Source organism: Eptesicus fuscus, chromosome 4 (assembly GCF_027574615.1).
Source record: "Eptesicus fuscus isolate TK198812 chromosome 4, DD_ASM_mEF_20220401, whole genome shotgun sequence".
Classification (NCBI taxonomy): domain Eukaryota; kingdom Metazoa; phylum Chordata; class Mammalia; order Chiroptera; family Vespertilionidae; genus Eptesicus; species Eptesicus fuscus.
This window is the reverse complement of record NC_072476.1, coordinates 71,624,786-71,646,514: the sequence shown is the minus strand read 5'-3', so window position 1 is coordinate 71,646,514 and position 21,729 is coordinate 71,624,786. Positions and strand designations below refer to the sequence as shown.

General features: G+C 40.6%; 1 protein-coding gene across 1 annotated transcript in view; it reads right to left on the bottom strand.

The window, feature by feature from the left end:
* WDR41 (WD repeat domain 41) overlaps window positions 1-11,732 on the bottom strand; it is a 130,223-nt gene extending 118,491 nt beyond the window's left edge. Inside the window, exons 1-2 of the mRNA XM_054715138.1 lie at window positions 11,630-11,732; window positions 10,722-10,835 (exon numbers count right to left, since the gene is read on the bottom strand). Of these exons, the coding sequence (XP_054571113.1) occupies window positions 10,722-10,835; window positions 11,630-11,668 (153 nt within the window). The 5' untranslated portion in view covers window positions 11,669-11,732. The remainder of the gene's footprint in view (window positions 1-10,721; window positions 10,836-11,629) is intronic.
* Between the last annotated feature and the right edge of the window lie 9,997 nt (window positions 11,733-21,729).

The following is a 21,729-nucleotide window of genomic DNA, read 5'->3' as shown; positions in this document are numbered from 1 at the left end:
AAGAGGAATCTGCAAATCTCCCCGTAGCTTCTGCTGGGTGGCCTCAGGCAGAGGCTAAATTAGCAGCTCCTTGGAGATCCAAGAGCCAGTGTACCCAGGGGTCAGAGTGGTACCATCCAGATTACAACTCCTCAGATCCATAAGGGACACACTCAGGGGGCAGACTCAGTGAGCACCAAAGCCCCACTGAAGCAAGTCTTGCCTCATAAGGGTGTCTCCAGCACAGAAGTTCTCCCATCGTAGACACAGCTGATCCTCACAGCCAATTGGCCTGGAGATCAATTCCTCCCAGTGATACCAACAACAATCAAGGCTTAACTACAACAAGACTGTGCACACAGCCCACAAAGGGGTGCACCAAGAGTGTCCACCTCAGGTAACTGGGGAGGCTGAGCCACTGGGCCCTATAGGACACCTAGCCCACAAAGCCACTCTATCAACACAGAGAAGCAGCCAAAATGTGGAGACAAAGAAACAGGTCACAAATGACAGAAATGGAGGAATGCAAATGACTGGATATAGAGTTCAAAACCATGGTTATATGGTTTTTCAAGAATTTTCTATAAACCGCCGATAAATTTAGTGAGACCCTCAAGGATATGAAAAAGGACCAAGTAGAAATTAAGCATACACTGACTGAAATAAAAAATAATATACAGAGATCCAACAGCAGACTAGAGGAATGCAAGAATCAAGTCAAAGATTTGAAATACGAAGAAGCAAAAAACACCCAACCGAAAAAGCAAAAAGAAAAAAGAATCCAAAAATATGAAGATAGTGTAAGGAGCCTCTGGGACAACTTCAAGCATACCAACATCCAAATAATGGGGGTGCGAGAAGAAGAGAGAGAGAGCAAGATATTGAAAACCTATTTGAAGAAATAATGACAGAAAATTTCCCCTACCTGGTGAAAGAAATAGACTTACAAGTCCAGGAAGTGCACAGAACCCCAAACAAAAGGAATCCAAAGAGGACCACACCAAGACACATCATAATTAAAATGCCAAGAGCAAAAGACAAAGAGAGAATATTAAAAGCAGCAAGAGAAAAACAGTTAGTTACCTACAAGGGAGTATCCATACGATTGTCAGCTGATTTCTCAACAGAAACTATGCAGGCCAGAAGGGAGTGGCAAGAAATATTCAAAGTGATGAATAGCAAGAACCTACAACCAAGATTACTTTACCCAGCAAAGCTATCATTCAGAATTACAGGTCAGATAAAGAGCTTCACAGATAAGAAAAAGCTAAAGGAGTTCATCACCACCAAACAAGTATTATATGAAATGCTGAAAGGTATTCTTTAAGAAAAGGAAGAAGAAGAAAAGGTAAAGGTAAAAATTATGAACAACAAATGCATATCTATCAACAAGTGAATCTAAAAATCAAGTGAATAAAAAACCTGATGAACAGAATAAACTGGTGAATATAATAGAATCAGGGGCATAGAAATGGAGTGGACTGACAATTCTTCGGGGGGGGAGGGATGTGGGGGGTGCGGGAAGAGACTGGACAAAAATCATACACCTATGGATGAGGACAGTTTGGGGGGATGTGGTAAGGGCAGAGTGTGGGGTGGGAACCGGGTAGAGGGGAGCTATGGGGGGAAAAAAGAGGAACAACTGTAATAATCTGAACAATAAAGATTAAAAAAAAAGAATTACTGCTATAAAGAGACTATAATTCTCTATGTATGAAGGGAAGTAGTGACTGAGGGAAAAAGACAAACTCTTTCTAAAAAACAAACCAAAATATTGAAGAAAATTCATATTGAATATAAATAAATGTTTAATTCATTTGGCTTTACTTATAGTTTAACTAATTTTAGATAGTTACCTCATTCAGTTCTTTATTTTGCTTCCGGCCCTGATCTGAGTTTGGCAAGAATCCTGGTTCCAGCAATTCCACTAATATGAAACTGGACAATGACTTAACCTCTTCAAGATTATCTCCCTAACTATAAAACAAAAATATAACTATCTCACAGAGACATTGTGAGAATAAAATTACGTGAAACTACATTTGTGAAAGTACCTAGTTCAGCATCTAGCAAGCAGGAAATGGCAAGCACATGTATAGACATTTGGTATGGGGCTACTATATATCTATTCTTCCTTCCTTTGATCACTATATCTCACATTGCCTCTGCAGAATGCCCTGCCCAATTCTCAGTCCATAGGTTTGGATGAAGCTTCACACCTAGATTTACTGGCTGAGCCTAAAGAATCAGTACCTTATTTCCCTGAGCATAGTCACTTAAAACAAGATGAACACATATTTCAGTCACAGCCAAAGAGACTCAAACTACTGCTGGGAATCCTGGGAAAAGTCTCTCTTTTCCATGACAATTGAAACTGGTAAGATGCAGACAGGAGCTCCTACAGCCAATCTAGAACCACAGGGAAGAACCTGCCTGAGAACATAACCCAAATAGCAGTGTCCAAGCTGAGTGACACAGAAGGAAAAACTAGGTTTTGCAAACTATGGTTGAATTCTAATTAAGTAATGCCTGAAGCCAACCTGACCTTTGGAATTATGTTAGTCAATAAATATCCTTTTTTCCCTTAGTTTGGGTTGAATTTCATGACATTACATTAGGAAGAATCAAGTCTGATGTAGTATTATCTTCTTTTCCATAAGGCCCAACCTAGATTTGCACAGACAATTATGGTTCAACTAGAGGCCCGGTGCATGAAATTCATGCATGGGGGGGGGGGTCCCTCAGCCTAGCCTGCACCCTCCCCAATCTGGGATCCCTCTCACAATCCAGGACTGCTGGCTCCCAACTGCTCACCTGCCTGCCTTCCTGATTGGCCCTAACCGCTTCTGCGTGCCAGCCTCATCACCCCCTAACCACTCCCCTGCCAGCCTGATTGATGCCTAACTGCTCCCCTGCCAGCCCAATTGCCCCTAACTGCCCTCCCCTGCAGGTCTGGTCACCCCTAACTGCCCTCCCCTGCAGGCCTGTTCCCCCCGCAACTGCTCTCCCCTGCAAGCCCGGGTCCCCCCCAACTGCCTTTCCCTGCAGGCCTGGTCGCCCCCAACTTCCCTCCTCTGCCGGCCTGGTCACCCCTAACTGCCCTCGCTTGCAGGCCTGGTCCCTCCCAACTGTCCTCCCCTGCTGGCCATCTTGTGGCAGCCATCTTGTGTCCACATGGGGGCAGCCATCTTTGAACACATGGGGGCAGCCATCCTGTGTGTTGGAGTGATGGTCAATTTGCATATTACTCTTTTATTAGATAGGATAGAGGCCTGGTGCATGGGTGGAGGCCAGCTAGTTTGCCCTGAAGAGTGTCCCGGATCAGTGTGGGGGTTCCCTTGGGGTGTAGGGCGGCCTGGGCGAGGGGCCTGTGGTGGTTTGCAGGCCGGTCATGCCCCCCGGCGACCCAAACGGAGGCCCTGGTATCTGGGATTTATATATCTTCTATAATTGAAACTTTGTAGCCTTGAGTGGAGCCAAGCCTCCTGCTTGCTCCGTGGCCACAGCCATTTTTGTTGGTATTTATTTATCTTCTATAATTGAAACTTTGTAGCCTTGAGTGGAGTCCACAGACGGCCAGGGTGTGAGGGAAGCTTAGCTTCCTCCATTGCCGGGGAAACCCAAGCCTCCTGCTCGCTCTGTGGCCGCAGCCATCTTGGTTGGTTTAATTTGCATACTTGTTCCTGATTGGCTGGTGGGCGTGACTTGTGGTATAGCAGAGGTGCAGTCAATTTGCATATTACTCTTTTATTAGATAGGATGCTAATGTTACTGATGAGCGCTGAAGCATAATGCCAAAGTCGGTCCTTACATTTTTGGAATTCCTATGGCCTTAAATGAACCACAAATTCAGGTTTTCAAAGCACTTGGTTAATATTTAGATCAGGCATTCATGAAAATGAAATCATATAATAATTCCAAACCTAGAGACTCTTCATATCTAGGTATGTGTAAATATAGTAATGAGGGACCCTCAAGCTATTACTAATATTTCTAAAAACACTAAAATGAGTTGCCTATGTTCTCTTAATGAAGTCAAGTAAACCATAAATTTATTTACTCTTGGCAGAAATTATGTCTACACTATACAGTTAACAGTGGTTATCTCTTGCTAATCAGAAGCTCCTTCACTGTCAGATACGTAACTAGCTAGTTTTCTATGCCCTTGGTACAGCTATATAATGGAATACTACCTAGCAAGAAAACACATAACTGACTTGTTTTCCAAATGAGAAAATTATTTATTTAATAAATGCTACGTGATACATAAATCTTCCAAAACACAGGGCCCCACAGTTGGAAGAGGGTGAAAAAGGAAAAAAAAGGACCCTGGCACTTGATGATGAAAAGAACAGTAAACACTAATGTAAAAGGCTGACCCTCTTTATTTGGGGGTGGGAGGAGATGGGGAAGGCATAACCCAATTAAGTGTATGGTGGTTTTAAAGTACTATGCTTCAGGGACAAAATATATTAATCACAATTTGATTAACATTTTGGTATAAATTTGGCTTACTCAACAAATAACTATCAAGAATTTACAATGGCACTGAAGGGTGAAAGGCAATACAAAAGTCCAAGACAAGTTCCTTAAGGAACTAAGAGTATAGTGGTTATGGTCCCTTATTGCTCTATAACAGTCTATAATGAGTTCTCTTAGGGCATTGTTCTTCCTCATGCTTCCAGGTATAACTCAAGTGATATCTTCTACACAGCCTAATCCTAAAGAAAAATTAAGATTCCTATGCCACAATGTACCAATGAATTTTCATAGGGTATCCTGATCTTGACCATGGATGAATTAAAATCACTGATCTATGTGCTAAACTTTACCAATCTGCTCAAATCACTCTTCAAATGAACATATTAAAAATAATGCCCTTGGTACAGCTATACAATGGAATACTACCTAACAAGAAAATAGGGACATATATGCCACAATATGAGTTAATCTCAAAACCTTTATGCTAAGTGAAAAAAGCCAAATGCAAAGGCTACATACTAGATATTTGGTATTCTGGAAAAGGCAAAACTATAACGCCCAGATATCTCTTCAAGCCCAGATGGGCTGGGAGAAATTTGAGTGCAGGGGTGAAAATGCTATAAAACTGATTGTGATGCTGCTTGCCCAAATCTGTAAATTTACTGAATATTAATGAATTGGTTTTTTATGTCTTAAGAGACAACTATAATATACAGACTTTGTTCAGACCAGATTCTAACATACTAACTCTAAAAAGACATTTCAAGATAGTCAAAGAAATTTGATTATGAACTAGATTATACCAAAAATATTATTTAAATTCTTGGGGGTATAAATTGCATTTGTTCATAATTTTAGAAATCCATATTGAAACATGTGCAATGTCTTAGATATGTTTTACTATTCTAAAACAGAGAAAAAAAGATGGAAAAAATAAATGAAGCAAGTGGAATAAAAATCTTAATTATTAAATCTGAGTGATGGGTATTTAGGAGTTCATTGTAAAACTAAAAAAAAAATTCTTTTAATCCTCACCTGATGATATTTTTCCATTGATTTTGTTTTTTTAGAGAGTATGGAAGGGAGGAAAGCATAGGGGAAAGAGAGAGAAACATCAATGTGAGAGAGACACATTGATTGGTTGCCTCCCCCAAGCGCCCGACACAGGGCCAGGTAGTGAGCCTGCAACCGAGGTACGAGTCCTTGACTGGGAATCGAATCAAAGACCCTTTGGTCTGTGGGCCAGCACTCTAATCACTGAGCAAACACACCAGGGCTTTTTAAAATATATACATAACTTAGGGCTCTTAAGTGATATAATCCTCCAGAGAGTGCCTTAAATGTTAGCTTTTTTAAAAAATTGATTTCAGAGAGGAAGGGAGAAGGAAGCAGAGAGAGAAACATTAATGATGAGAGAGAATCATTGATTGACTGCCTCCTGCACACCCCCTACTGGGCATGGAGCCTGCAACCAGGCATGTGTCCCTGACCAGGAATCAAACTGTGATCTCCAGGTTTATAGGTGGGAGCTAGCCACACTGGCCAGGCTCATTGTACTATTTTCTCTGTATTTGTATGTTGGAAATTATTTTTAAATTTTTAAAAATTAATGGCTACAATCATACCCTCTCACAGTGAATGATATAAACCAAATCAGTAAGTTTGTGAGTCCCCAATATTGCCAGCAACTAAGATACTTGGGTATCATTTTAATTTCATTTCAGTTTTTTAAATTATTTTAAGTAACCATAGTAAAAACTAATTCATTACTTTTAAGTCACCATTTGAAATTTCAAAAAACCCACTCTGTTGAGGGGGAGCAGGGGACAGGAGTATATATGTACTTTTTTTCCCCCTAATAGCTCAATTGAGTATTATATACTTGACAATGCCCAGGTCATCAGCAAGTATTATCAGTAACTAACCAGTGATAATGCCTGGCACCAATGCAATGTATTCAAGCCTTTTCAACAGCTTTTCCTTTGTGCACATCTGCAAGCTCTCTATGCACATCTGCATACAGAATCCACAGGCATGATCTGCATTATAATTAATGTAACAGCACATCTGACCAGGTCTGCAAGGTTTTGATATATAACCGCTTTTGAGGTCTACAGGGATCTGAGGATGCCCTGGGGAGAAAATACAGCTAATTTCAGATCACCACTGGACAAGTTATAAGTGTTAAGACACTTGTTTTTCTGAAACAGCTATGACATAGCTGAAGGAAAATCTTAGTGTGCATGTAACACACACACACACACACATCTGCTTAAAATCATGGGTGTTCCCCTCCTGCACTCATCACCACATCCGTCATACTAGTATATCCACTCTAAATGATCAAGGTATAACCATAAATTTACATATGGATCCAATTTAAAATCTTATATAAAAAGCATTCTTTAGCTACCATTGACAGAGAAAATCACTGAAGCATGGATTCAGGTAGTGGTATACAGCAAGTACAAAATTATTAAATCTGAACTGTATATCCCTCTCATTTTATAGCCTTGGTAGTTAAAACCTTCCTCCTCATAGCCCCCTTACTCCCATTTAAAGCTTTTTTTACTTTGAAATCTAGACAGAATTCCATGGTTAGGTAAGTTCTTACTTACTAGGTGTATCAGTTAATAATGCGGATTTTTTCCAATAGATGGAGTTACACATATGTTGATATATATGTGATTTTATATGTATGCTATTTTGTTGTATTGACAGCAAGCTTCAAAACTTCATATGTCAAATTTGCTGAAGGTGTTAACATCATAGATATTTTTATGCTTAAAAATGTAAAATTTCGCGCCAAAAAAAGAGCATTTGCAGGAAGTTTTAATTTATTACTTTATTTTGAAGAAAAGTGCTGCTGAAAGTTATCATATACTTCGGTAAGCTTATGGTGAACATGCTCCATCTCAAGATACTTGTGAACGCTGGTTTAAATGCTTTAAAAGTGATGGTTTTGATGTGAAAGACAAAGAACATCCAGGTCAACCGAAAAAGTTTGAAGACCAACAATTACAAGCATTACTGGATGAAGATGCTTGTCAAACTCAAAAACAACTTGCAGAAAGATTAAATGTTGCTCAGCAAACAATTTCTGATCATTTACAAGCAATGGGAAAGATTTTAAAGGAAGGAAAATGGGTGCCACATGAGCTGAACAAAAGACATGGAAAACCGAAAAGTCATCAGTAAAATGTTGCTTCAACAGCACGAAAGAAAGTCTTTTTTGCATCAAATTGTGACTGGCGATGAAAAGTGGATTTATTTTGAGAATCCCACATGCACAAAATCATGGGTTGATCCAGGTCAACCATCAACATCGACTGCAAGGCCAAATTGCTTCAGAAAGAAGACAATGCTCTGCATTTGGTGGGATCAGGAAGGTGTGGTGTATTATGAGCTTCTAAAACCCAGTGAAATCGTTAGTACTGATCACTACCGACAACAAATAATCAATTTGAACCACACTTTAATCGTGAAATGACCAGAATGTGCCAGAAGACATGGCAAAGTAACTTTGCTTCATGATAATGCATCATCACACACTTCAAAACCAGTTAAAAATACATTAAAAGATCTTGCCTGGGAAGTATTAACCCACCCGCCACATTCACCAGACCTTGCTCCTTCAGATTACCACTTGTTCCCATCGATGGCACACGCACTTTCTGAGCAGCACTTCAAAATGTACGAAGAAGTGGAAAATTGGGTCTCTGAATGGTTTGCCTCAAAATAAGAAAAGTTCTATTGGGACAGTATCCACAAATTACCTGAAAGATGGGGGAAATGTGTAGCTAGCGATGGACATTACTTTGAATAAAGCACTTCTGATGTTTCTCTTGAAATTATCGTGTTTTCTTTGATAACAAAATCCACATTATGAACCAGTACACCCAGTACATGCATTTCTTCAAAGGCCCTCAGGAGTATCCACTGTCCACTTATATTGTTCAATTCCACAGCTACAGTACAGAGTGAAATGCCATGAAAGCAGATTAACTCGGTTCTATATCTCCTTAGCCTAGAATGGTATGAATCACAACTATCCAGTAAAACTTTCTGTAATGATACCCAATATAGAAGCCACTAGCCACAGTGTGGTTTTTAAGTGCTTAAAATGTGGCTATTGTAACTGAGGAACTGAACTTTAAATTTTATTTAACTTAAATAGCCACATGTAGCTAGTAGTTACCATATTGGACTATGGAGTTGTAAGTAAAAGACTTTATTTTATTATGTTTTTACTCAAGACAATTGTTACATACAAAAGTTTCTTTAAAATAATTCTCTCTCGCCCAGCAGGTGATTGAGCATCAACTTATAAACCAAGAGGTTCCATTCCCGGTCAGGGCACAAGCCTGGGTTGTGGCTCAGTCCCCAGTGGGGGGCATGCAAGAGGCAGCTGATCAATGATTCTCTCTCATCATTGATGTTTCTATCTCTCTCTCCCTCTCCCTCTCCCTTTCTCTCTCAAATCAATAAAAATATATTTTAAAAAATATACACACACACACATTAATCAAATCTTAATAGTGCTTAACTGAGTAATTAGGTTATGAAGTCAGACATTCAAATATATTTTGAATAAATATATGGGTTTGTATTTAAATTTTTTTACAATAAACAGGTAACACCTATAATCAGAAAAAGCTATAAACTAATACTTTAATCATTAAAACTCTACACATGAAGATATATACACAGAAGCAAAATACAAAGTATGATCTATTTTTGGTCACAAATATTTAAAAATTAAATAAGCACATGTATAAAGATTGAAAGGGACCATAAACCAATGAAAATAATCAGATAAAAGAAGGGATTATAAGTAGAATTCATTCATGTTGAGTTGCATTAATGTTTATATATAAGTAAAGCTTTAGAAAAATGAGGTTGAAGAACAGCAAGATCTAAATGACTGAACATAGAAATAATCTCATAAAACCTGAATGTTGACAGATGACTACCCTATATCAGCACCTAAAAAGAACTCAAGTTGTATGCTGTGGGAGGAATATGTAACTAGATTTGAGTAATCCATGACTGAGAGAAAGGGGGGAAATAAAGAACTTATAAATGAGAATAAGAGAGCTAATGGGTGTCAATGTTAATATTCATCCAGTAAGACTTCATATTGTTTCAAGGCTGTTCCCTGAGAGGCTAAAAAGGCTAAACATTGCTTTTTATGTGCAAAGCATTCCTGCGATTAGCATCAATTCACTAAATTCACCTGGACAGCTTCAGTGACTAAAACAGTGGTTCTCAAACTTCAAAATGAGATTCCTAAAACCCATCCTTACAGACTGAGAAATACTGATTTTTCAAAATAACATGCTTTAAATATCTGGGATAGAAAAAGGAGTAAACACCCCCTGATATTCTTTACAAATAAAATCTGTCTTCTATTTAATAAAGATAACTAAACAAGTTTTTAATAACTTGGGAAACCCTAGAACCTCTAACCATAGTCCCTTATCTTTTCATAAATTTTAGGAAAGAAAGGAGAAAAGAAAAGTTGTTTTAAATATGTGAAGAGCTGTCAAGTAATAAAGGATGCAGACTTGTTTTGTGGGACATCAAGGATAAGCCAGAGGGGGGATGGTTTCAGTTTAAAACAATAATGTTTTAAAAGAAATGGAATACCTTATAAGGTGGTAAGCTTCCTATCTCTTGAAGATATCTAAGCTGATGTTAAATGATCATTTGGTCCATAATTTGTGTGAATAATTTAACCAGCAATAACAAGAGTAGCTGACCAGTGACCTTCCTTCCTATCTTGATACATCCTACCTAACACCTAATAGAATGTACTACTGTTACAAGAGAATTCAAAGTTCATATGAAAGTATTTTATTTTACATACAATTGCTTCAGTGCTTCATAATAATTAGATAAGTAGCTCATATCAATAGGATTTTTTTTTTTAACTTTTACACTGCAAATATTGTACTCTCACTTTTCTGGTACCTAAAATCAAAGTTAATGTTGTACTTTCTCCTCATTACCACCTCAGTATAATTTATTCAACAAATATTTTCTGCCATCTAATAAATGTCAGATACATGCATCCAGGCTAGGAAATAGCTAAACTAATCCTTAATACACACAAGTTAATAGACAAAAGTCCTGGATCTGATTCTCCCCAAACTCGGGTTTCATAGTCTCAACCCATTCCTACGCTCCAGGGTCATACCTTCATGTATAATACCAAAGAAGCCTCCATTATTCCTCTCCCACCCCTCCCCTCCAATTACCTGAGGGATGCATGGGCAACTTGTCCAGCTGTTGCTCCTCCCCAGCCCTGACCCCAACTCCAAGTGTTCCTGAGGCAGCAGAAATTTGGGGCCAGGAGGATGAGGATTGCCTGTCTAGTGGAAACAATAGAATTACCAAAGGGAAGGACTCTGGAACTTCAAAGCAGAGGAATAAAGATAGGGAAGAAAAAGAGGTGAGGTTGCAATGGGAAGAGAGGACTACTTTAAAGCCAGGAGGCAGTTAAAGGCCGAAGTAACTCTATAACCCAGGATTTTGCCTCGGAGAAGCCAACAATACAGAAGGTGCCTCTGTGTACTCAGAAGCATTTAGGCAATTAAACTCCAAGGGAAAATGTAAAATCTTGGTTACTCTAAAAAAAAAAAAAAAAGCTGATGTTTGAAGATGAACACTGAAGAATGGAAAAAATTACAACTGGTACTTTGTTATTGTGAAATATGTTCAACAAACAAAAGAAGATATATACCATTTGAAAAAAATAAAAAGCACCTGGTTCCCACCACCAAATGAATATTCTTCTTTACTCCTCTTCCTCCAACTCTTAGAGCATCCTAAACAACTGAAGCATATTTATTTGGAAGGCCAGTATTAAGTGTGATATAATTTCCTTAAACTTCAGAGTGCCCCTTAGAAAAGACTCTATCTCCAACATCATTCTTATTTGCCTCCTAATGCTTATGTTTTTTTTAAACAGATTAAGATACAATATTTCTACACTAAAATTAAAGGATTTTAAAAAGATGAGTTAGCATATTGCTTTAAATCTATTCAGTCAAACTGTAAATGATACCAGTTAATTTCCTCTTTTGGTTGGGTAAAAGGATTTGAAAGAGAAGGTCTTGACTCTAAAAATGTCAGGGGAGGGAAGAAAGCTGAAAACTTCACATACTTCAACAGTTTCCCCTGGGCTTGAACTAGCTGCCTTCATCCATACATAAAAAAGAGGTTATGAGCAGAGATTCTCCCTGGTCTGTGCACACGAGCTCACCTGAACACACACTAGGCTGCCTGTTCTCTTCATTCTCTCATGCAGTCATAAACACCTGGCATTGCCTTGGCAACTGAATAAATTTGCTACTGCCCACACTAGTTTTCCAGTTACCTTGCTAACTTTATACACATAATTAGTACTATTTGAATCCAATCAGTTCAACCAAAATTTACTGAGTTTTTCCTACAGGGGAATATGTGTAGGTTATCTGTTTTCTCTCTGATTTCTCCTTTCCAGTCAAATCCATGGGATAACCATACTTTATTGGATGATAGATAAACTCCATGTCACTAAAGGTTTAAGGCGAGGGATAAGAATTCCTTTACGCAACCATATTTGTCTACGGAAAGTTAAATTATTGCATTTTCCAGTATTTCTTTCCTATTCTGGAAAATAAATCCAAATACAGCCCCAAACCCTTCCCTGTGTCCTATTACAAGGAAGTTACAGTTGTTGTCAGTGGCAGCCAACTCTTGAGCAGAGCACTGGTTTTTTGTGCTTACCTCTTGAGCACCTTAATACAATGCTGGCTTGACTCAAAATCAGATCCCCTTCTCCCAGATAAAAGAACAATATCTTTAAAAGAAACAGATTAGACAAAGACCAGTTCACGCATCTGATTAACAGGCATTTTAAAATTGACTTGTCCCATGCTAGTCAGCCATATACAATTGTAACATTATCAGAAACTAGAGGCCTGGTGCACGAAATTCATGTAAGGGGGGTGTCCCTCAGCCCAGCCTGCACCCTCTCCAATCTGGGACCCCTTGAGGGATGTCCGACTGCCAGTTGGGATCGGGCCTAAACCGGCAGTCAAACAACCCTCTCACAATCCAGGACTGCTGGCTCCCAACCTCTCGCCTACCTGCCTGCCTGATTGCCCCTAACCGCTTCTGCCTGTCAGCCTGATCACCCCCTAACCACTCCCCTGCGGACCCGAATGCCCCTAACTGCCCTCCTCTGCTCGCCTGGTCACCCCTAACTGCCCTCCCCTGCTGGCCTGGTCGCCCCTTACTGTCCTATCCTGCAGGCCTGGTTGCCCCAACTGCCCTCCCCTGCTGGCCCGGTCAACCCTAACTGTCCTCCCTTGCCAGCCTGGTTGCCCCCAACTGCCCTCCCCTGCTGGCCCGGTCACCCCTAACTGCCCTCCCTTGCCAGCCTGGTCCCCCTAACTGCCCTCCCCTGCAGGCCTGGTTGCCCCTAACTGCCCTCCCCTGCCGATCTGGTCACCCCTAACTGCTCTCCCCTGCTGGCCTGGTTGCCTCCAACTGCCCTCCCCTGAAGGCCTGGTCACTCCCAACTGCCCTCCCCTGCCGGCCTGGTTGCCCCCAACTGCCCTCCTCTGCCAGCCCGGTCACCCCCAACTGCCCTCCCCTGCAGGCCTGGGTCCCCCCCAACTGTCCTCCCCTGCAGGCCTGGTTGCCCCCAACTGCCCTCCTATACCAGCCCAGTCACCCCTAACTGCCCTCCCCTGCTGACCTGATCGCCCACAACTGCCCTCTCCTGCCAGCCATCTTGTGGTGGCCATCTTGTGTCCACATGGGGGCTGCCATCTTGTGTGTTGGAGTGATGATCAATTTGCATATTACCTCTTTATTATATAGGATATTATATAGGGTTATTATATAGGATTGTTAGCACTGGGAAAAAACTTCAACTATTATATGAGGAAATAGAAGCTCACAGCTGCTAAATGACCGGATCAAGATAATACAGTCAGATGATGATTGGCCAAGGGTTATTATTATGTTTTCCAAACCATGCTGCATTTCTTCATGGTCCCCAGCTATAGCAGAATAGGGACAAGGCAAGGAATGTTCTTCTATAACAAAAAGAAAAAATACCTATCTCCCTGAAAAGCAGCAATCTCCTAATTTATGCCCAAGGCCACCCCAACCAGAACCTTAAGGTCCTGCTTTGGAGCTCTGCCTAAGGAGAAAATTATCATCATAACTCTTCAAATCTTAAATGCCTCATGACATACAACCATTTCTCAGAGAAGCCACTAGGTTTAAATGAAAATGAAGCTCTTATGCCTACCAATAGGGAAATCTAAGATGGCTGGTTTCCCGGCAATCATGTGCTCCTCCCTCTATTGTGGGAAGCAATCCAGTCACTGGAGTTTCTAAGAGTGGCATATTAACTTTCCCAAGATACCAGGGCATAATTTACTAAATTACCTTTTTGAAGACACTACATAGTACCCCAGTTCTTTGGGAAAGGTAATTAGCCTCCCATGGGTGACTAGTTTACTCCCCAAGTGAGCACTGTGCTCACCATAGGATGAGGATGGTCTCTTTTTATGAGAATAAAAATATTAGTTCGCTTGTTGTCAGGAGTGATTTGTGTATTTTTCACCTTATCATTCATATAAGCCCTATAATATATTTTAAAATTGATAACTACTCCCCACATATGATAACAGACAAGTAGCAAATACAATAAGCTAGGAGCTTTAACACCCACACATCTGACCTAAATTCAACTTCATAAACATCTATTGAGCACCTACTATAAGACAGAGTCCATGCTAGATGTTGGGGAATTATGTTACTACAATTTATCCATTTGGGGAATATCCATGATCCTATCCACCCAGATTATGAATGACTATTAATGTATGGCAGATGGTCCAGAATGGCTTGTCCTGCTCACTGGGGACCAGAATTTAATCAATGGCTCCAAATTTAAGAGGATAGTGGATAATTTAGTAATGCCATAGATAAACACACTAAATATACTTTATCGATTTGAAAATAAGACCCACAAGCAAAGACCAAAAGAATTATAAAATGGAGAAGAAAATCCTAAAGGGTGACATTGCTATCTTGTAAGGTCCAGTTCCTTCAGGAAGCCTTGCTCAGGAATTTTATCCCCAATGATGTTTCTTTGAATTCCCACTGCATTTATGATATGGATCAGAATACTCAGCATTTGATCAAACCATTAAAAGCTGCCTATGTAGTTTTCTTTTTTAAATATACTTGTTTTGTCTCCCCAATTACATGGTAGGCTCCCCAAGAGCTTGGATGCAATCTACTTCTCTGGAACTCCAACTCTGTGCCTTGCCAATAACCACACACACAAAAAAAGTTGTTGACTTATAAGTATTAATAACATGGTAAGGGAATGAATAGTATTTATTGAAGAGACAATAAGATTTATTGAAGAGACAGTAAGACAATAAGTGGCAGAGATATTTTCTACTGACTGACAATCCATGTACGCCCCTACATTTGCCAGCCCTCTTGCAATTGGGGAAAGCCTAGTTTTTGCTTATTGAACCATAGAAATTTCTGGGTCAAAGCATTAGAGCCAATTCATAACCACCCAGCTCTTTCTTTTCCTTCCTCAAAGACAATGAAACCCCTATATTGAGGTGGTCAAGGCACAAAACGAAAACAGTTTATATCACTAAGTCACTGCGTGAAGGGAAGCTGTCCTGGAGAATCACTTCACTCACAGTGATTTCTATGAGCAAGAAATAAACCTTGAGCCCTGGCTGTTTTGCTCAGTGGATAGAGCGTTGGCCTGGAGACTGAAGGGTCCCGTGTTCGATTCTGGTCAAGGGCACATGCCCGGGTTGTGGGCTCAGTCCCCAGTGGGGGGCGTGTAGGAGGCAGCCGATTGGTAATTCTCTCTCATCATTGATGTTTCTATTTCTCCCTTCCTCTCTGAAATCAATGAAAAATATAAAAAGAAACCTTGATTGTGTTACTAGTAAGCCAGAGATATGAGGTTTATCTGGTATCATAGCATAGGCTAGTATTATAATAACTGATACAAACATGAATAAAGACAAAAAAAATTATTTCAGTACTAAGAGATGTGATGAAAACTCCCTAATGATGCAAGACGATAGAAGGAAGAGCAGGAAGCAGACTAGGCTCCATAAAAGAAAGGACTTCCTGGTAGTTGGGCCAATAATACTAGAGATCTGTCTTGTGTTCAACCAGAATCTTCAAGTCCACTTAGCAAGAAAAAAAAGGGAAAACTGTGGTCAGGGAATTTGAACTAGGTTATTTCAAAGATAGTTTCAAATGCTAAGATTTTATGATTCTACTAGAGGCCCAGTGCACAACATTTGTGCACCTGGGGGGGGGGCGGGGAGGTCCCTCAGCCTGGCCTGCACCCTCTCTCAGTCCAGGACCCCTCAGGAGATGTCCACCTTCCAGCTTAGGTGCCGCTCATAGCGACCGGTCATTCTGTTGTTTGGTTGATTTGCATATTAGGGTTTTATTATATAGGATGATTGAAAGAGTAGGTTTCTAACATGTGGAGGACATAAAAATGAGAAATAGCTTATCCTGAGTTGTGATTATTTAATATTATACAGAAGCAATATTAAGAGATCCCCCTATAAATTCTTCCAGAGACAGATGAGAAACACATCTGAAATACCAAGGAATTCAAGGATCCTCTCCCTGTGGATAGAGTCAAACTATCCCTTTTCCATATACAATGCCACTCCCCTCAAAATACTCTCGGGACTAGCTCCCAAGTTTCTTGCCACCTCAACTCAGAGTTTGTGTCACAAGGAGACAACTGCATTGCTAAAGATTCTGCACACAATAAACAGCCTTCTCAGTGACAAACTATAACTATCTTGAATTAACCTCTAGAGAGAGGGTAAAGTTCAGGAGGTGAGGAATGTTTCTAGAATAGAAACTATATTTAATTTTATCAAGTTCCATCAAAAAGAACCTGTCTTGTTTATATTACAAGGGTGGACAGTTAAACTTCTAATTAAGGGAAATATTTTCGTTTTTATCTCTGAAAATATTTTAAGACTAAGAGCAATGTCTCCATGTCACATACACAATGGTATGCTGAAAGACCTGAAGACTTTAAAATAATCTCTGCCACTTACTAGGTATGTGACCCTGGACAAGTTACTTAGCCTCTATGGGTCTTGATTTCTTCATCTGTAATGTAGGGAATATAATATCTACTTCATAAAAGTGCTATGATTTAAATGAGATAATGTGCTCTAAAACTGAAAAATGTAGTTCAAATGTAAGCTACTGGAGGAAAAGTAATAAATACCCTTTGGAAATGTTATTTCTGAAATCAGTGTTGGAATACCTAATAGACTAGGCATGTGATAATTAATAAAGCAAGGGCAGCAAAAAGAGACTATTTCAGCTTCACTGAACTCATTCAGAATTTTGCAATTAGAAAATCTAGAGAGAACTTATTTTAATTTCAATATACTTATATTTTGTATTTAATGCTTTAGTATTTTTAATTTCCTAGGAATCACATATAATATTTTCAGTATTAAGGGCTTCTAGAGTTCTTAATCTGACCTTGTTTGTATTTATCTTAAATATATTCAATAAGGACTGTGAGCAAAAGCATATAAAACCCTGTAACATTTCAACGAATGATATAAAAAATATATACCACATATGTCAAGTGGGTTAATTATGTATTTCCTGGCATTTGTGAATTATTTTAACTCAGAACTAAGAGGGAATGTGGAAGCCTGAGCAACTGCAACAAGTATATCTCAAATCCAGTGTGGCTTTTAGCTTGGATATATGGGATATTTGATCATGTGGATGGAAGATGCAGTTTAACTCCACAAGTAATTATGCCTGCTTACATTCTTATGACATTGTCAAAATCAAAAGAGGGCCCTCTCTTGTGTAGCTCATGCCTGAAATTCCTTAAAAGCATTTTCTAGTAAGTGTGATAAAATCCATGCTGCATTTTGGTAGAGCATGCATGAGGAAAAGCAAAAGGCATTGTCCTGTTTCTCTCTGTAATGACCACATACAAACTAGGCCAAGGCTCCTGTACCAAAAGCTTTGCACTGATAAGAGTTAGCAGAGAGCCAGGCAGGGGGTGACCTCCCCCCACTTTGTTGCTGCTTTCATTTTTAAAATGAATCATAATTTCTGCATTGGATATGAAGATGAGTTTATAGCTATTAGCTATCATATTAATAATTTAGAAAATACATGCCCAATCACTTGTGTTCTTTCAATTCCCTATGAACACAGCTGCAACCCACATTAGAAGCGAGGGTGAATGGATATTTTTCTGATGAGATATTTGGGCTGAATTATTAGGATAGCCTGTACAACAAAATTACTAATAAACATTGCTTCTGGCTCAATTTAGCCTGAACTCAGTGAACCTATCCAATGGTGACAAATCAAAAACTCCGAAATGCCCAATGAATGAATCTAACTAATCAAGGAACCCTGTAGGAAGTAGATGCCAGGATTAATGAGCCAGTCGTTTCACCATGCCATGCTGTTATTTCTTCACATAAATGCCCTCAGATGAGATTACCTTTATGTCATGAAAAGGAGAAAAGGAAGGTTACATTCTTTCAACTGACAGGTTAACAACTGCCATTACTAGAAGACATCTTTGTGGGCTAAGTTTTTTTCTTTATTCTAAAAATTTAAATGTAAACTGCACAACACAAATTAAAGACATTTTCATTTTCAGGGAAAGCAGTCATTGAGGGTTTTAAACATCAATTGCCCCAAAGTTAGAATTTCTTCTGTGTTCTCCATTCACATCTACCTTGATTTACTGAAATTGCTCTGTATCCCATTTTGTATTCAATACCTATCATCATCTTTAGCAGGTTGAATTCCTATATCCTATTTCTTCTACCATCAACAAAAGGTAAACTAAGTGCAACATTATTAAATGTCATCACTTAATGCCATGTATGATATTTAGTACCAATATTAAGGAGAACATAAAGATACAAGGATGAATATATGTATTCAAATAAATCAATCATACAGCTACATCATAATAGACTTTGACTTCTTCTAGTTAGCACTGGTGACAGTTTTCAATGCCAAACAGGCTACTTAGCAAAAAGTACAATTCACTAGAGGCAGGACATCTACCATGTTGACTTATCTACCTTGGGTTCTGATATTATTCATCATTACTGTCTTTATTCCCTTGTTGAATGTAACTGCTTCTTATTATAACTTTAACAGAATTGCTGCTGATAAGGAGTAAAAAATAATATGAAGTATTATTCTGTTGTTGGGTTTTTGTTTTTTTTTCTTCCTCAAACTGCTGAAATTGTTCAGGCTTGTGAATGAGATAATATTCTCTGTTTTTTACCATTGCTAACTGTCAACTTTAACAATTTAGGCCAGGTTGCCTTCCCTTATGCTAATAGTATGTATGACATTAAAATGTTCAACATTCTTAATACAAAAATCTATTGCCATAGAAACCAAATATTATTCCAGTCAGGTCAAGTGAAAAACTCTGTACTTTTTCATTCTAATACTGATAACTAACCACTATATTATGAAATATAAGTATCTTTGAAAGCATCTATCACTTCAGTTGATTTGTAACTTCTCATCAGTGTTCTAAGTTGGCTCATTTTTTTTGAAATGAAAGATCCCATTTCCCTTGCTTTTGAGAAATACAATTTTTAAAGATTCCATTTAGCATCTTTTATTGCATTCCTACATCATAAAGTTATGCTTTATCGCAGCATAAAAAAAGCTGTAAAAATTAGCATCCTTGTAAACAACCTTCCATGTTCCCTGGTGAAGCAATCTGTGATTTGTACTGATCTCTTAAATGTGACTTGAGATTACAGTATGTATGACTTCAAATTTAAAAAAAAAAATAGTACTAGCCTAAGAAAAGAGAATATGATAAAATTTTTAAAATAAGGAAAAGTATTTTTCTTTTACCTACAGATGTTTTAGAAATGTGGTTATTATGCTCCTAAATTCTAGGCTGAGTTCTAAAATTGTAGAGATGTTCCATTTTTATATGAAATTCCAGATGAACATTCTTTAACAATTTAACATATCAAAAATACCCTTTAGACAATGTAGAGGTGAAATATTCTGTGAACCCACCAACCAAATTTTACCTACAATTAAAATTCCTAAGGTAACATATATTAATTTTTTCTTTATCACAGAAGAGCATGCCTTTTGTCCTTACCTTCGAGAAGATTCCACTGTGTTACCTTAGTGGAGTGACCATTACAAACAGTTCCTAAAATTCACATGTAGCCCCGTGGTACAAAACGGTGTTCGAGGACAAGGGTTTCTTCAGGGTTTACACTTTGTGGCAACCACATCAGAAATCCTCCCCACGGGCAAGGGTGCGCGCTCCAAGCCCGTACTGACCATTGCACTTCCAAACCCCACGACTGGCTTGGGTTCGTCTTCCAAAGGAAGCCCGTGAGAGGTGGCCTCCAAGTTCAAAACACACCCACACTCCAGACTCATGGGTGGTCGCTGTGTAGGATGCGCAAGTGTCTAATCACTGGGTGTATGCTTTTAAATTTAAATGTAAAGTGTCTAATCACTGGGTGTATGCTTTTAAATTTAAATGTAAAGTGTCTAATCACTAGGTGTATGATTTTAAAATCATACATACTGTAATCTCAAGTCACCCGAAACGAATGTGATAGTGTATGCCCACCCACACGTGCCTAAATTCAAGGTCAGCTGGAGCCAAGTTCGGACCCGAGGAAACCAGGCCTCCCGCCCGCGGAGGGAGGGACGCCGCAGAGGCGTGGACGGGCCCCCAGGCCAGGAGGACACGCGGCCTCCCCGACGCGCCCTTTGCCCCGGTTGGGAAGCCCCGGGTACCGGTCGCGGCGCCTACATCTGCCGGGCGGGCGTCTCCTCCTGCCGCCCTGAGGCCTAGGCCCTGGGGAGGAGAGAGCCGGCCCGTCGGGCCCCCGCCTACCTGGGACCCCTCGCAGGGCTGGGCGACGCCCCCGGCACAGCTCGAGGTCCCCCGCGCCCCTCGCGGCGGGCCCTCCTGCGGCCCACAGCCCGCCCGTCGCGCGCGCGCGCAGCGGGGCAGCGGTCGCCCTCCTCTACTTTCTAGGAGGGAACCCAGCCTTCCCGTGAGCAGCTCATCAGCGCTCGGCCCGTGCGATTAGCGCCCGCAGCTGCGCCCCTGGGCCCGCTGGGCTCGGAGGCCGCGCGGGCCGCCCGAAGCCTCGCGAGGCCTCGAGCTCGCCGGGCCCTGGCGGCGCCGCCGCCCCTCACTTCCGGCCGCGGGCCGCGCGGGGCCCTGCGCCGAGCGGAGCGCGCTGCGCCGAGCGGAGCGCGCTGCCCCGGCGGCTGAGCACCCCGGGAGGCGAAGCCAAGCCCACTGAAGGGTGGCCGCGACCCACGGGCGCGCGCGGGGCCCCGCACGGAACGCGAACCGAGACTCCCCAGGACACGTTCTCTTCCCGTTGCCCATGCAAAGTCACACCAGAACCCGCCATTCTCCGTATCACATACCGAAAGGGATTTTTATTGTATCCGTTTACATTGAACTTGGTATAAACGTGTCCGGAAAAGTCAATATGCTTTATATTAGCTCAAACATTTATTAAGAAAACCAAATTCCATAAAGAAGCACAGACAGTAAGTTAAAACATATCACAAGTTAACCAGGATGTAACAAGAATGCTTTATCTACACAAAACATCCTATTTCACGTGTTTGCTCATTCTTGGAAAGCGCGTCTGTTCTCTGGGTTTGGATTCGACCAGCACATGCAGAAAGAGCTGACTGTGTGTCTCTGTACAAAGGTGCAGGGCTGTGGGTGTCCGGGCGCACCCGTCGGCGGCCGGCGGGGGCCAGGGCAGTGGCCAAGGGGCACGAGGGACGACAGGACGACCACAAAACCACCAAGGGCACAGAGCAGCGAGGGGAAACGGAAAAGCGAATGAACCCCTGTCCCAAGGATCCAGAAAAAGAGATGTGGCTTTTGCTTTTACAAAAGGAAATGCTCCTTCCGTGTTTATTTTATGACTTCCTATAGACTTATCAAAACGGAGACGATCGCCTCTTCATCGCATGACTGCTTTAGTCTGCTCCAGCCACCCAACCCCCTGGCATGGCCCTCCTGAGACGCTTTCCCGTCAATACCCTCACACAGGTGTGCTTAAGAAAATAAAAGTAGGAGAAAATAAATAGCTTTTTTTTTTTCTTTTTTTTTTGCAAGCCAATTGAGGGTTGCATGGATGTGACTGG